Genomic DNA, 14,584 nt, shown 5'->3' on the forward strand with positions numbered 1-14,584 from the left:
GCCGTTTTGCCAGCCCCCACCGGCCCCCAACGACATCTTCTGTGGCTCCCGCGGGGGCCCCGGTTGACATTTGCTTTACCGTGTGCATCGACTACTGTGGGTTTGTAGCGACCAACCCGACGTTGTCTACACCCCTCCCACCCCCATTCACACCATCTAAACTGACCCTGCTGGGGTCGCCATACCAGCTCCTGCCCCCCCCGTATGATTCATGTTGGCCCCTGTGGGCCCCGTCGTGGTAGCAATAACACGATCTCTGTGGCACCCTCAGACGCTGCCGCCATTGAACCATACCTTCCTCGAAATGGTCCAGGTGGCATCCCGGGACAGCAGGTGCGCTGGCCTCAGCAGACGTAGCCCAAACTGACCTGCCCCAGTTTCCACGGGTCCACGTCCTGCCAGCCCACCTCATTTCTTTAGGATTCCCGTCTATCTGCTCACCTATCCGCTCTCTGGGGACTCCGCCCATCTCTGAGCCAGCCCCCCCCCCCATTTCCTCCAGACCCCCCTGAGGTCTCCATTTCCGGCTATGATGACAACTGGTACCTCGGCCGCAGCGAGGCCACCCTGAACTGTGATGTCCGCAGCAAACCAGAGCCCACAGGCTACGACTGGAGCACGTGAGTCCTGGGTGGGGCTGGACCCGTGGGTCTGAGGGAGGAGGGGGCTGGGGGCTGGACCCGTGGGTCTGAGGGAGGAGGGGGCTGGGGGCTGGACCCCTGGGTCTGAGGGAGGAGGGGGCTGGGGTCTGGACCCCTGGGTCTGAGGGAGGAAGGCACTGGGGTCTGGGCCCGTGGGTCTGAGGGAGGAGGGGGCTGGGGGCTGGACTCCAGTGTCTGAGGGGGGGGTGGGCTGCAGGGACTGCGTCCCTGGGTCTGAAAGGGGATGGGCTGGGGGCCTGAACCCCTGGGTCTGAGGGAGGAGGGGCTGGGGGCCTAGACTCCTGGGTGTGAGGGAGGAGGGGCTGGGGGTCTGGACTCCTGGGTCTGAGGGAGGAGGGGCTGGGGGCTGGACTCCAGTGTCTGAGGGGGGGGTGGGCTGGGGGCCTGGACTCCTGGGTGTGAGGGAGGAGGGGCTGGGGGTCTGGACTCCTGGGTCTGAGGGAGGAGGGGCTGGGGGCAGGACTCCAGTGTCTGGGGGGGGGTGGGCTGGGGGCCTGGACATCTGGGTCTGAGGGAGGAGGGGCTGGGGGCCTGGACTCCTGGGTCTGAGGGAGGAGGGGCTGGGGGCCTAGACTCCTGGGTGTGAGGGAGGAGGGGCTGGGGGTCTGGACTCCTGGGTCTGAGGGAGGAGGGGCTGGGGGCTGGACTCCTGGGTCTGAGGGAGGAGGGGCTGGGGGCCTGGATTCCTGGGTCTGAGGGAGGAGGGGCCGGGGGTCTGGACTCCTGGGTCTGAGGGAGGAGGGGCTGAGGGGTCTGGACTCCTGGGTCTGAGGGAGGAGGGGCTGAGGGGTCTGGACTCCTGGGTCTGAGGGAGGAGGGGCTGGGGGCAGGACTCCTGGGTCTGAGGGAGGAGGGGCTGGGGGCCTGGACTCCTGGGTCTGAGGGAGGAGGGGCTGGGGGCCTGGATTCTTGGGTCTGAGGGAAGAGGGGCTGGGGGCCTAGACTCCTGGGTCTGAGGGAGGAGGGGCTGGGGGCAGGACTCCTGGGCCTGAGGGAGGAGGGGCTGGGGGCTGGACTCCTGGGTCTGAGGGAGGAGGGGCTGGGGGCCTGGACTCCTGGGTCTGAGGGAGGAGGGGCTGGGGGCTGGACTCCTGGGTCTGAGGGAGGAGGGGCTGGGGGTCTGGACTCCTGGGTCTGAGGGAGGAGGGGCTGAGGGGTCTGGACTCCTGGGTCTGAGGGAGGAGGGGCTGAGGGGTCTGGACTCCTGGGTCTGAGGGAGGAGGGGCTGGGGGCAGGACTCCTGGGTCTGAGGGAGGAGGGGCTGGGGGCCTGGACTCCTGGGTCTGAGGGAGGAGGGGCTGGGGGCTGGATTCCTGGGTCTGAGGGAGGAGGGGCCGGGGGTCTGGACTCCTGGGTCTGAGGGAGGAGGGGCTGAGGGGTCTGGACTCCTGGGTCTGAGGGAGGAGGGGCTGAGGGGTCTGGACTCCTGGGTCTGAGGGAGGAGGGGCTGGGGGCAGGACTCCTGGGTCTGAGGGAGGAGGGGCTGGGGGCCTGGACTCCTGGGTCTGAGGGAGGAGGGGCTGGGGGCCTGGATTCTTGGGTCTGAGGGAAGAGGGGCTGGGGGCCTAGACTCCTGGGTCTGAGGGAGGAGGGGCTGGGGGCAGGACTCCTGGGCCTGAGGGAGGAGGGGCTGGGGGCTGGACTCCTGGGTCTGAGGGAGGAGGGGCTGGGGGCCTGGACTCCTGGGTCTGAGGGAGGAGGGGCTGGGGGCTGGACTCCTGGGTCTGAGGGAGGAGGGGCTGGGGGCTGGACTCCTGGGTCTGAGGGAGGAGGGGCTGGGGGCCTGGACTCCTGGGTCTGAGGGAGGAGGGGCTGGGACCTGGACTCCTGGGCCTGAGGGAGGAGGGGCTGGGGGCTGGACTCCTGGGTCTGAGGGAGGAGGGGCTGGGGGCTGGACTCCTGGGTCTGTGGGAGCAGCACCAGGGATCTGAACCCATGAGTCCTCCAGGAGAATGCTGGCAGTGTCGGGTCTTAAATATTAAGTTTTATGTCCCTGGAGCTTGGGTGTTAAAGGCTGCGTCATCAGGGACCAGGGCTGTGCCCCATATGGGCCCTGATGTTCCCCTCCGGTGACCCCTCACCCCTTCCAGGACCGCAGGCGTCTTCCCAGCTTCCGCAGTAGCCCAGGGCCCCCAGCTGATCATCCACTCGGTGGACAAACTCGTCAACACCACGTTCATCTGCACTGTCACCAACGCCGTGGGCACGGGTCGTGCTGAGCAGGTGGTCCTCGTCCGAGGTGAGCGGGTCTTGGAGGTGGCGGGCGAAGATCGGGCCAACCCCCCACGTGCTCCTCCTTCCCGGGTTCCGGGGTCGCGTTGCGGGGAGGCTGTGCCGCCGGCCTGGGGAGGGATCCAGACCCGCCTCGCCGATGAGAAAGGAGGGCAGTGTGGCTTTTCTGTCCCCCCCCCCCCCCCCACCCCGGTTGGATCTGGGTCAGGACGATAGGGTAGGCACTGGCAGAAGAATCGGGAGGATGAGGCCTCTGCTAGGGGCTTGCTCGAGACTACAGGCTTGGAAAGGGTCTTCAGGAAGAGACCCGGGGATATTGCCCTGGGCTCCAGTTGGAGAGACGCATGTCAGACAGCTAGGCAAACAGAAACACACTCAAACACTGATTTCTTACAGGGAGTGCCGGTCAAGTAACATTAGGAAATCAGTTTGTTTTTTTTAAATTTTCATTCATTTATTATTATTTTTTTTTTATGTTTATTTTTGAGGAAGAGAGAGACAGAGCGTGAGCGGGGGGAGGAACAGAGAGAGGGAGACCCAGAATCCGAAGCAGGCTCCAGGCTCTGAGCTGTCAGCACAGAGCCTGACGCGGGGCTCGAACTCACGGACTGTGAGATCATGACCTGAGCCAAATTGGACGCCTAACCGTCTGAGCCACCCAGGAGCCCCTTATGAGAGAGAGAGAGAGAGAGAGGTAGCACGCTCCAGCGAGCGAGTGGGGGAGGGACAAAGAGAGAGGGAGACAGAGGATCTGAAGCAGGCTCTATGCTGACTGCAGGGAGCCCGACGCGGGGCTCGAACTCACAAATCGGGAGACCCAAGCTGAAACCAAGAGTCGGACGCTCCACTGCCTGAACCACCCAGGTGCCCCAGGAACTCAGCTTTCGTGTGTGTTGGAACATTTGTGTTTCTAGGGGGCGTATTTTGGGAATGGCAGCTGATGTGTCTGTGGGTCAAAAGTTCTCTGAGTCCCCTCCCCCCCCCCCCCCCCCCCGATACTGAATTCAAACTCCGGACGGGCCCCAAGACAGGGGAGGAAAAGAACGAAGCCAGGCCGGGCCTGTGGCCCAGGCTGACGGAGGCGGGGTCGAGGTCACGGCTGTGGAGCCACCCACCTAGCGGGAGGCAGGAACTGTTACAAGGTGGTGTGCCCCGAGACCCAGACATGTGAACCCCAGGGCTGAGAACGGAGCCAGCAGCCCGCGGGGCCCACGTCTACAGAGACGGGCTCTGTGCTCCGAGATGGCATCGTAACCGAAACAGAAACTCACTCACCACAACCCACACTCTCAGACTCACCGTCACCCAGACACACCCCCCAAGAGAACAGGGCCGCACAACGAACAGAGCCATGTGTACCTGGAGGAAAAAACAAAAAAAACATTCTAGGAAACACCCTCCCAGCTCGACACTCTACACAACACTCCTGTGCAAACACGCAACACTGGGCATAGTGGGGAGGAGGAGAGGCCCCCCCTCAGAAACAGGACTGCAGACAAAGGCACAGAGGCGTGAGGACAGGCACACCCACACCTAGACACAGGCAGACAGGCGCCACGGCCAGAAACAAAAACAGATCCCCTTACTAAGACGTAATCTTTTTTTTTTTTTTTAATTTTTTTTAACATTTATTTATTTTTGAGACGGAGAGAGACAGAGCATGAACGAGGGAGGGTCAGAGAGAGGGAGACACAGAATCTGAAACAGGCTCCAGGCTCTGAGCGGTCAGCACAGAGCCCGACGCGGGGCTCAAACCCATGGACCGTGAGATCGTGACCTGAGCCGAAGTCGGCCACTTAACCGACTGAGCCACCCAGGCGCCCCATCTTTTTTTTTTTTTAAACGTTTATTTTTGAGACAGAGAGAGAGCATGAACGGGGGAGGGTCAGAGAGAGAGGGAGACACAGAATCTGAAACAGGCTCCAGGCTCTGAGCTGTCAGCACAGAGTCCGACGCGGGGCTCGAACTCACGGACCGTGAGATCTTGACCTGAGCCGAAGTCGGCCACTTAACCGACTGAGCCACCCAGGCGCCCCGAGACATAATCTTACAACACACACACACACACACACACACACACACACACACACACACCTAGAGAAACAAACAGAAACAGACCCCTCTCAGGAATTCCCTCGCCCTGGAGATACGACACGCGTGGTCCGGGTCACGGTCACGGCCAACGCACCCATAGAGACAGGCGGCCTGCCCTCAGCAAGGCTGACACTCACACGCACAAACGCACACCCCCGCAGGGAGACCCGATCGCACAGACGTGCCGGCAGTGGGGAGAGCCCTGCGGACGGCGACAGTTTCCACACGCAGAAACCATCCCTCACACAGATGCTAAGGGAGAAACTCAAAGACGTTCTCAGAGGTGCACGCCCTCAGACAGTCCCCCGAAACCCCGTTGCTTTCAACACATCGTCATCTGACAAATATTTGTCGAGGGCTCCTCTTTGCCAAGCCGTCTCCTTGATGTCGGGAACACGGTGGCGAACAGAGAGGCCAGTCCCTGCTGTCGAAGGCGCACCCCGGGGAGGGAGGGTCAGCCCCACCTGCCACCCAGCAAGATGCCCAACTGGAAATACATCCCCTGAACCCGTGCCCCAGGTACACACCCTCTTGGGTGTCCGCCCTCAGTCAGTAGGCACCCCCAAGGGGTAGAGCCCCGCAAAGCACAGGTGAAGGCCTGCCTGAGGGTCGTCCAAGGGACCCACAACCACGAAAACACGGACACCCCCTAACACTCCTGAAACACACAGAAACGGTCACAGACACATGGTGCAGGGTTCCCGTTAGCGCAGCCGCGGGCCCACAGGCCGTGCCACAGGCTAGACCTCGCCTCAGGGCGACTGGAGAACTTTTGACCCACCGACTTCACGAACACGCCCCGCCGTCTCCAAAATACCACCTCCAGGAGCACAGATAAACATTCCAGCATGCGCTAAAGCAGGTTCCCAGACATTAACTGATAAGCGTCCGCAGCAAGAAAACTGTTCCACGCCTCTCACCTGCGCGCAGGTACAGACACACATTCCAGAAAAACCGGTTCACAAAATACCGCTTGACCTTCACACCGCGGACACACTTTTTCTGGTCTGCTTTTTATTATTATTATTACTGTTCCTTGCGAGTCACTAAAGTGAGGTGACAGCCCTCTGGGTCGTGGCTCTATTTGAAAATGCCACTCTGAAAAGAAACACCTGGAGAAGCAGGTGCCCTCAGGAGCGTGGGTCCCAGCCTCTCCTGTGTGCAGGGTGTGGGGAGGAGGGGCTCAGGTGTAAGTGGATCCCCCTCCCCCTGGTTTCTCCCCATCAGGCCTGGCATGCAGGGGTGGGGCAAGGGGTGTGTAGAAAATGGTTCCTGGTTCCAGCTGCATCAATGTCCCTCCCTGATGTGGGGCCCAGGGTCCCCTCCCTCATCTCTCCCGCCCCCACCCTTAGCACTCCCTGGCTTCCTTCTCCACCTCCCTCAGACCCCTCCCCTCCCAGCTGCTGGGCCACTGATGGGGACAGGGGGCTTCATGGCTCCATTTTCCACACATGGCCAGACAGGAGGCAGGCCATGTTGCCTGGACCAGGTGCCCCCCAGCCACTTCCAAGGGGAGGGAACTGTCAGGAGAACCCTCACCCTTCTCGTCCCCTTCTGTCCAGCCCAGAGAGCTCTGGAATCTGTGACAGTCTCGAACCCAAATCCAGCTCTGCCTCTTGATGGCTGGATCCACCCAAGGTTCTGTGACTCGAACATCAGAGCCTTTGTGAGGACCCCACGGCCTGTCCCAAGCGGGTCACAAACTCGGACACCTACGGGGTCCTCGCAAGTGACCGGCTGGCCAGATGCGGAACCCTGTTCCGATACAAGCAGCCGGCCTTCACTCAGCCACTGCCCATCACCAGGGGCAGATTGTTGTCGCCATCAGTTTGATTTTCTTTTTCCCTAAAAGAAATCGGGATTTGTGGTGAGATAGCCTGGTTTTGAAATGTTAGCGAGTTTTTTTTTTTTTTTTTCAGTTTATTTATTTATTTATTTATTTTGAGAGGGTGGGGGTTGCTGAAGGGGCAGAGAGGCAGAGACAGAACCCCAAGCCCCGACGTGGGGCTCGAACCCACGAACTGTGAGATCACGACCCGGGCGAAATCAAGAGTCGGAAACTCAACCGGCTGAGCCACCCAGGCGCCCCCAGCAAGTGTTAAGTTTTGAAAAACCCTGGGCAGGTATAAGGAACCACATCTGGCCAACGCCCACTCTGTCCAAGGTGCCCCCGCTTGTCCAAGGTGCCCGCCGCTTAGCGCGGTCTCCCTTCCCTCCGCCTCCCGCACCTTCTGCCCACACCCCGAATCACATCCCGGATTTTCCCATCACTGTCCCTGTCGTGTCCTGTGCCCCGCCCCCCAGATGTGTCCTCTTGACCTCTTGTCTCCCTTTCTGTCTCTCGCCCCTCCTTCTCTCTCCTCAGACACACCCCGGGCCTCGCCCCGAGACGTGGGTCCAGTGGTGTGGGGGGCCGTGGGGGGGACACTGCTGGTGCTGCTGCTTCTGGCTGGGGGGTCCTTGGCCTTCATCTTGCTGAGGGTGAGGAGGAGGAGGAAGAGCCCTGGAGGAGGAGGAGGAGGAGGAGGAGGAGGCGACAATGGAGGAGGATCCTACGATCCAAAAACTCAGGTGTTGGGGAACGGGGGCCCTGTCTTCTGGACACCAGCCGCCCCTGGTCCCCTGAAGCCAGATGGCAAGGATGAGGAGGACGAGGAGGAAGAGGAGGAGAAGGCAGAGGAAGGTCTCATGTTGCCTCCACCCAAGTCTCTCGAGGACGACATGGAGTCCCAGCTGGACGGCTCCCTCATTTCCCGGCGGGCAATTTACGTGTGACCCTGAGACAGACAGAGACAGAGACAGAGACAGCCGCCCCAGCCAAGGGTTCCAGACTGGTTGGACTCGTTTTTCTGGACGACACTGGAGCTCGAGTGCTCCCTCCCACTTCCCTGGGATTGGGAGGGAGCAGGAATCACACACTGGACTTCTGTCGCCAGGGCTGCGTGGGGAAGGAGAGGCCCCTGCGGAGCTCAGTAGTGGGGACCCAGAGAGGAACCCCCTCCCCCCCCCCCCCCCCCCCAGAGACTTGTTTTTGGCTCTGGCCTGCCCCACCCTGCCCCGCGACACTCAGGAGTTAATAAACGCCTTGGAGGAAAACAGCGGGGGGTGTCTTGTAATACATCAGACCCCCCTCCCTGGGGGGTGGGACAGGGACTGCTAGGTCCCGGGGGCGGGATGGGGGAGGGGCTGTGTTCTGACTCTTTGGATCCATCAATGACGCACCGGATGCCTGAGACCCCTGAGGCCAGTATAACCGGGGGAGCCGGTTGCTGGGTTCTGGGCTTAGAGGCTGGGAAGGTTGGACTTGGGGGGGGGGGCGGTCCCAGGACTTGCAGGTGCCTTTCGGGTGGATTAGCCAGGCTGGTGAGAACCCTGTGCTCCCCAGAACAGGACTGGGAACCTGGACTCCTTGGCTGGGGGGGGTGGGGGCTGGAGGGGCGCGAAGCTCAAACCTGACCTTCTTGAGGTTGTTGAGGATCTTGGGAGGGAGCACTGCCCGCTGTGTTCTCTGGGCCCTGAGGATCCTGGGCAGGTGCTGGGGGACTAAGGAACCAGGAAAACCCCACCTTGACACCCGGGGCCTTTTTCAGCCTCCTTCCTCTTTCCTTGCCCTGGGCCCAAGGGGCTTTTCGGTGATTCAGGGGAGGGTCTGCAGGTCTGTATCCCTCTTTCCCCTCCCCCCACCCCCAGCTAGAAAAGCCCCCAAACCCAGGCTGGGGAATGAGGTGGCGGGGGGGGGGGGGGGGACGACAGGGTCCTGTCCCAGTCACCTCTGCTCTCCCAGTGGCCCCTGGCCATCCCTCTGAGACACAGGTAGAGCTGTGTGGGCCCCCGCAGCTGTCGTGGGGCAGGGTGTAATAAGCCTGTGCTAGGAACAACCGGCACTGAGCAGCTAAGTGGGGCTCGGGGAGTTCATTTCCCACCAGTATTGACTTCCACTTATTCTGCCGGGGACACAGAGGTGACTCAGACAGCCCCCTCCCCCTGGGCGTGCAGTCAAAAAAAAAAAAAAAACCAAAAAAACCCAGGAATCCCAGCACTCTTAGGATGGCTATATTTGGCTTGAGCGAGCGGCGATTACTGTTGTCCCCCCGACCCCCCAGCCCTGAAGCCCTCCGGAGGATGCCAGGCTGGGGTGCAGGGAGTGGTGGAAACCGGGGACCCAGCCATTATTCCTCCGGGCAACTTGATCTCCGCATCTGTGCAATGGGGTTCGCAGAGGGTGGGGCTCTTGCGTGTGCGTGGTTTCCTCTGGTTGTTTACGGTCCTGTCACCCACTCTGGTCCCCGCCCCCTCCTCCCCAACATGGGAGGCTAGCGCCAGCAGGCAGGGGCGGGAGTTTTGCCAACCTGGCACACGGGCCCCTCCTCCTACATCTGGCAAACACCAGCTGTGTGCCAGAGCCTGCCCCTTGGAGCTCACAGTGCAGTGTGGAAATTGGCAAGTAAACAGGTGACATCAGGGGGTGAGAAGTGCTACAATCGAGAAGCCCAGGGGGCCACAGCTCCTCTCAATTCCTTTTCCTGTCTACATCCTCGGCCCCCCCCCCCCCGCCATGACTCGATGACTCCGTTCCCTGTAATGAGTGAAGGGTTCCCATCCCGATTCCAGAATCCCCTAGGTTCCGCGCCTCTTAGCTCTGCCCCATCACCTCCCTTCCCTCACCTCCCCTGTCTCCCCCTCTTTTCTGGCCGCACGGTCTCCTTGCTGTTCCTTAAAAGGAACACGAGGCTTCCTCCTCTGGGCTTTTGCACTGGCTGTTTCCTCTGCCTGCAATGCTCTCATTTCCTCACGGTTCACCCCCTACGGCTCCTTCAGGTCGTTGCTCAAATGTCACCTCCTATTAAGTCTCTCTCTCTGGCGACCCCTGCCCCCCCCCATCACTTCCTTGTCACCTTCCCCTATGTTTTCACCCCGTATCACTCACTGCCGCTTGGCAGATTAGCTATTGTATTTGTTTCTGCGCTGTTGGTCTCTCTGCCCAGCTACAACGTGTGTCCCACGGGAGCAGGGACTTCTGTATGTTTTGTTCACCACTGCCACCCAACAAATGCTCAGTGAGGACTAGGCAAAGGAACGAACGCCCTCTGCCTTTGGGAGAAGGGGTGGGCAGGTGGGCGATGACTTAGGGAAGAGGGTGCCTGGGAGTAAGGAGCTGTGGCTTCCTCTCCTGGGGATCCCCTTACACTGTCCCTCTTCTTGCAGAGACCCCCAACACAGCAGGCGCAGGGGCCACGGGTGGCATCATTGGGGGCATCATCGCTGCCATCATTGCCACCGCTGTGGCCGCCACAGGTATCCTCATCTGCCGGCAGCAGCGGAAAGAGCAGAGGCTGCAGGGGGCAGAGGAGGAGGATGAGTGAGTGACGGGCCCTGAGAAGTGGGTGGAGGAGGGGTCCCAGAATTGGGGAGCCCAAGGGGGTGGGAGGGGAAACACCTGTGAGGGCCGTGGGAAACAGAGCGACCCAAAATAACTGTGACTTCAATGGGAGGGAGGCCTTATTTCTGTCTCCCACGAAGCACGGGTATGCCAGCTATGCTCCGTGAAGCCGTCAGAGCCCAGGCTCCTGCTACTTTATTACTCAGCCTTCCCTTCCCTCCCGTTCCATGATAGCTCCCCGCTCTATCACCGTCTACATACTGGACAACCAGATACGGCCATCCGGGCCTCAAAACAGGCGTTCCTGCCAGGGGGAAAGATTAAACAGAAGGCGGTGAGCTGCCCTGTAAGGGAACCCGTCACTCCCCCTCACGTCCCATTGGCCAGAATCTAGTCACATGGTGCACCGGCCGCAAGGGACGCTGGGAAATGTAGTCTTTATTCTGGGTGATCGTATGTCCAGCTAAAATCTCTCTTTCTCTCTTTTTTATGTTTATTTCTTTATTTTGAGAGAGAGAGAGAGCAGGAGAGGGGCAGAGAGAGAGGGAGACAGAGAATCCCAAGCAGGCTCTGCACCATCAGTGCAGAGCCCAATGTAGGGCCTGAACTCACAACCGGTGAGATCATGATCTGAGCTGAAATTAAGAGTCCGATGCTGTTCTGTATTCTTTGTCCAAATTTTAGATTCTCGGAATAAATGCCTTTTACAGATGCAAAAAGCAAATAAACAAACAAAAGAGTCCGATGCTTAACCAACTGAGCCACCCAGGCACCCCCAACTAAAATCTCTTAATATGAGAAAGAAGGAGCCTGGATAGGGGGACCAGGTGGGAACCAGCTACACGTCTCTGTGTAGAACATTTGTTATGTGCCAGGCTTGGCGAGATGCATTTTTACGTGTGTGACCTTGATGAAGCCTCACATCCATTCGTTGACTCAACAAGCGTTCAGAAAGTATCCACCAGGGCCAGGCCCTGGAGGTTAGTGACGCACTGATGAGACAAACATTTTTAAAGTGTTCACACACATAAATACATCATGGAAACATAAATTCTCACAGGGAGCCAATGGTACCCATTTTATCAGAAAGGAAACAGGTTCAGAGGGGGCTGAGATCACTTGCTGAAATTCGCCCAGCAAGTAAGCATTTGGGGGGCAAAATGGTTCTGAAGTAACACTACCCAGTGTGTGTGTGTGTGTGTGTGTGTGTGTGTGCGGGCGCGCGCGCGGCAGGCGTGGAACACTTGTTAACAACGTAGATTCCCGAGCTTATACCAAACCTACTACATCAGAACTTTTACAGGAAGGGCTCGGAATCTGTATTTATAACAAGCTCCCTGAGTTATTCTGATGCACAAGAAAGTTTCTGAACCACTGCCTTAATCATCTAGTCAGTTCAAACCAACAACTTGCCATCGATCTCCTCTGTCCAACCCAGTGCTGAGACCCAGTGGTGCTTGAGATGGCCCTGCCCTCCTGGGGCTCACAGTCTGGAGGAAACAGACCCATCCCTAGCGAGTGGCAGTGCAGCATGGCCGGCGATGGGCTAGAAAAGCTGAGAGAGCTGTGAGAGGCCAGAGGGGGCCCCTGAGCCAGCGTGGAGGGTCAGGGAGGGCTTCCTGGGGGAGGCAACATCCGAGGTGGGGATTGAAGGCTCATTATGCATGCAGGATGCTCTGGTCTGTGGGTATGTATGATGAGGGAAATGTATCGTAGGTTGGAGGCCAGGAAAGCATTTCGTTTATTCATTCATTCTATTAACAAATACTTCCTGACCTCCTCATGGCGAGTTCTGAGAACACTGTGGAAGACACAGATTTCATTTTTTCCTTCACATTGCTTCACAGTGGGATACGGTTATTGGACGATATCAGAAATAATATTTCAAACACAAACTCAGTAAATGCTCTGAGAGGGAAGAAAAGCTAGATGTAACCGTACGTCCAGAATTCCTGACCCTCCTGGAGAACCAGGGAGGCTTCCTGGAAGAAGAGAAATTGATGGGGATGATTAGGCATTAGCTGGGCAAGGGGGCACGCGGGCGGTGGAAAGGGAGATCAGGCAGAGGGGAGAGCAGGTGCGGTGACCTGGGATAGGAGGGCTCTTCCCGTCTGAGCCTCCACCTTGACCTACCTCCTACCCCACAGTCTGGAGGGGCCTCCCTTGTACAAGCCACCAACCCCCAAGGCGAAGCTCGAGGAGCCAGAGATGGTGAGCACTTCCCCCGGTACCCGGCTGCGCCCACACCCACACCCACCTTTCCCCACTGAGGCGGGGGCTAGAGGGGGAGCCGGTGGGGAGAGGCCAGCCATGGGGGGGTTGTCCTGACCCGCCCCTCTTCCTTCCCTGCAGCCCTCCCAGCTCTTCACTCTTGGGGCCTCGGAGCACAGCCCGCTCAAGACTCCCTACTTTGATGCTGGCGTCTCATGTGCTGAGCAGGTAGGAGCTCAGGGCAGGTCAGGGGTGGGTTTAGGGCCGGGGTCAGCTCCTGACATTAAAGGTCACAATTCAAGGTCAGGGCCGTGTCTCTGGTCAGAGCTTAGAGAATCGAGATGTGTTTAGGATTCAGTGGGGGAGATCTTGGTTGAAAAAGCGCAAGAACATGAGGTTAGAGCTCAAGGTCACTCAGTCAGTGAAAGCGGTCTGCTGGATGTCAGGGGTCCTATCACAGTTGAGACAAACCGAGGTTCAAGGAGCTGTTTCGGCCTTAAGGTTAAGTAGTTGAGGATAAGATCGAAGTCAAAGGTTCGTGGAGAAAGACTTGTGGTCAGGGATCAAAAGACAAAGGAGAGGCCCAGGAGCGATGGGGTCTGGGCTTTGAGTTCTGGATAAGCCGTATGATTGCCCCAGAGCAATTTCAGCCCAGGCCGCAAGGGGTTAGGTCGGGTCTGGTTGGCATAAGGAGATGGTCGAGATTTGGGGGTCAAGGGGCGGGTTGGGATTCTGTGTGCTCAGGAGATGACCTTGGGCTTTTTCCCTCCCTGCCCCCAGGATATGCCTCGATATCATGAGCTGCCCACCTTGGAAGAGAGGTCAGGGCCCCTGCTCCTGGAGGCTACAGGCCTGGGGTCACCCATCCTGGTGCCTCCAGGGCCACCTGCTGTGGAGAGGGTTTCCCTGGACTTAGAGGAGGAGGAGGAAGACTATTTGGACAAGATCAACCCCATCTATGATGCCCTGTCCTACTCTAGCCCCGCTGATTCCTACCGGAGCAAAGGCTTTGTCATGTCCCGAGCCATGTATGTGTGAGCTTCCGTGGCCCTGGCCTCTTGCCTCTCACTTTTTGATCCCTCAACTTTCCGCCAGGCCAGGCCACTGTCAGTTAACACACAAAAATGCATCTCATCTGTGACTTCTACTTCGGTGGCTCCACGATGACCTGTAATCCATGATCTCTGACCCAGAGAAACCAGTCATGACAACAGAAACCTGGCAACCTTATCTCAGGTGGGGGTGGGGAAGCACGTTCCCGCACAGCCTCTGACCCGAGGACTCCTAAGACTGTGACTTTAGATCATACCTCTCACGTCCCGTCATCTCCAGACTCCCTCAAAACCCCAAAGAAGAACCCCAGACCTCTGATGTGTCCTCAGGAAGTAAACTCCCAATAGCTCTCCTGGGGTAGTTGGTGGGGGCACCCTGCTGCTCAGACCTGAGCCCTCCAGGCAGCAGAGCCCCACTCTCCCCCTCCCCACCCTGTCTGTTCCCCAAAGGCAAGAGGGAGGGGATTCCCCAGCCCAAAGCGGAACTTCCTCATCTCCCTCCTGCAGGCAGGAGTCTCAGGGGTCCAGACCCTTCCCTGAGCCCCCACTACCCCGATTCCTGTCTAGAGGGAATTAAGCCCCGGCCCGGGGTTAGGATGAGGTAAGCCTCATGCAGTGTGCCTTGCCAGTCCCAGCCTTAGGAGAAGAATTTGCTGTTACGCTGAAGACTACTGAGTCCTTTTACTCCTGCCCAGTGGGATGGAACCCAAACGTCTCCTGGCAGGGGGTGGGGGTTGGAGGGGGTGGGTGGGGATATAATACAGTTTTGTAATACAGCATTTCCTACAAAATCTGAGTTTATACTTTGACCGGGTGTCAACTTGTGTTTTCTGCGGGATGTGAAGGGGATGGGAGTGGGACATGATGGGAAATGAAGAGGGCGCCTAGAGCTCGAAGGAATCAGTAGGATAGACGTCAAGATGGGTTACAGGCAAAAAAATAAAAGGGCCAAA

The 14,584-nt window shown here is 58.9% G+C and overlaps 1 protein-coding gene across 3 annotated transcripts in view; it reads left to right on the forward strand.

Annotated features, from left to right (window-relative positions):
* Window positions 1-14,369, forward strand: part of NECTIN2 (nectin cell adhesion molecule 2) — a 30,563-nt gene extending 16,194 nt beyond the window's left edge. Inside the window, exons 4-9 of one of the 3 annotated variants that reach the window (XM_030298959.1) lie at window positions 503-620; window positions 2,753-2,901; window positions 10,194-10,347; window positions 12,516-12,579; window positions 12,721-12,807; window positions 13,360-14,369. In XM_030298959.1, the coding sequence (XP_030154819.1) occupies window positions 503-620; window positions 2,753-2,901; window positions 10,194-10,347; window positions 12,516-12,579; window positions 12,721-12,807; window positions 13,360-13,617 (830 nt within the window). In that variant the 3' untranslated portion in view covers window positions 13,618-14,369. Of the gene's footprint in view, window positions 1-502; window positions 621-2,752; window positions 2,902-7,353; window positions 8,085-10,193; window positions 10,348-10,602; window positions 10,783-12,515; window positions 12,580-12,720; window positions 12,808-13,359 lie in introns of those variants that run through there. The other 2 variants (XM_032591382.1, XM_030298960.1) reach the window with 2 other exon arrangements.
* The last annotated feature ends 215 nt before the right edge of the window (window positions 14,370-14,584 follow it).

Source organism: Lynx canadensis, chromosome E2, assembly GCF_007474595.2.
Source record: "Lynx canadensis isolate LIC74 chromosome E2, mLynCan4.pri.v2, whole genome shotgun sequence".
Taxonomy (NCBI): domain Eukaryota; kingdom Metazoa; phylum Chordata; class Mammalia; order Carnivora; family Felidae; genus Lynx; species Lynx canadensis.